This window comes from Penaeus monodon, chromosome 25 (assembly GCF_015228065.2).
Source record: "Penaeus monodon isolate SGIC_2016 chromosome 25, NSTDA_Pmon_1, whole genome shotgun sequence".
Taxonomy (NCBI): Eukaryota; Metazoa; Arthropoda; class Malacostraca; order Decapoda; family Penaeidae; genus Penaeus; species Penaeus monodon.
In genome coordinates this window covers 7148766-7150270 of record NC_051410.1, presented here as the reverse complement: position 1 = coordinate 7150270, position 1505 = coordinate 7148766, and the positions used below count along the sequence as shown (strand labels likewise).

The 1505-nt window shown below is 35.7% G+C and overlaps 1 protein-coding gene across 1 annotated transcript in view; it reads left to right on the top strand.

Annotated features, from left to right (window-relative positions):
- LOC119589517 (titin homolog) overlaps positions 1-1505 on the top strand; it is a gene marked incomplete in the record, with an annotated part of 25873 nt that overhangs the window by 19698 nt on the left and 4670 nt on the right. Inside the window, 1 exon segment of the mRNA XM_037938117.1 lies at positions 1002-1311. Within this exon segment, the coding sequence (XP_037794045.1) occupies positions 1002-1311 (310 nt within the window).

The following is a 1505-nucleotide window of genomic DNA, read 5'->3' as shown; positions in this document are numbered from 1 at the left end:
TTTTGTAGTTAATTGTTTAAATGGATTTGTAGAATGTGGAAATAGAGAAAATAACTCTTTTTTGCAAAAGCATTATACTGTGTCAGAACATCAAACACTGTATCAAAACATTTAGAGTTTCAGGATACTACGAAAAAAGAGAGTATCAGATTAGTAAATATCCAGATACCATAATTTGATTTATTCAACCATAATGTCATATTTGCCAGAATCATGGCAAAATGCACAATGTTTTTACTCCTTGCTGCAGTTGTGGAAGGCCAGAAAAAAGTGGATTTTTTTCCTGCAGCTTTCTTGCTATAAAACTAACATATCTAGTACTGTTTCTCCAGATCCCCTGTTACCCCCATTCCTCATTTTGTTTGAGCCAATAACTCACTTATGTTTTTCTACCTCTATCTTCTTGCGAATGAAATATAGTGAATATGGAGTATTAATTCCTATACTATAAGGGATATTTCATCTAGCCAAACCCAGATCTTTTCCTTTAGGACATTCTTCCTCCACAGATCATACTATTGGGTTTTATTAAGTTACATCCTGGTATATCATCGTCTTTTTACTATGTATACCCCACTGTGGATTATAAATACACACTGTGTATGTGATATATGACAATCAGATATACAAATCCTCAGACTAGCTTGAGGATTTGTAATCCTTAGCCTTAATGGATTCATATATATATATTTTTTGATTAGTTGAGTGGGTTATTAAATAAAAATATACTCCATGCAAAAAGTTTCTAATATATCTATATCTATCCTTTTTAGTTTCTTTTTACTAGTATATTTTTGTTGCGTATATACGAATATTTAATTTTAAGAAATTGATACATAAGTAAGTCAGTCGACCCAAATGTCACATTTCAGCCACTAGGTTATATAATAATTTAACATATTGCATAGATATTATTTAGAAATGATTCTTTTGCTTTACAGATATTTACAATGGGTATTCCTTACCTAATAAGTGCATCCTGAATATCTTTTCTTCCACAGTCAAAATGAAGACAGTTCTGAAGAAGAAGAGGAAGGCAGTGCCAGAATCTTCAGACAGCTGCTGTTCAGCCTGACGCGGGAGATCGTCAGCGAGGCGTACCAACACCAGCACACCCCCGTGCCCCCACCGTGGATAAAGCAGCCTTTCCCACCCACGAAGATTCTCTTAGCTGTTCGCACAAGTTCCAAGCCTTCTTTGTACGCTCACGCTGAAGAGAAGGTTAAAGTGCTGTTTGGGTGGAGTCCCTCATCCAAGAAAGAGTCGTTGATGATGCGATGGGCGAGGAAGCACAGGGACCTCGTGGATCAGGTAAGCCATTTGGTTTGTTGGGTGTTTGATTTTGGGGTACTAAGTTTGCTCATATACTTTTATATTTATCAATTCATTATTTTTTTATGATGATTCTTTTTTGTAGACAGGCTGGGTTTCAGGGTCTTGCATTTTGATCTAGGTTTTTTTTTCTCTAGTGGACCAGGTAATGTTTTGATCATAAGCGAGAGAGT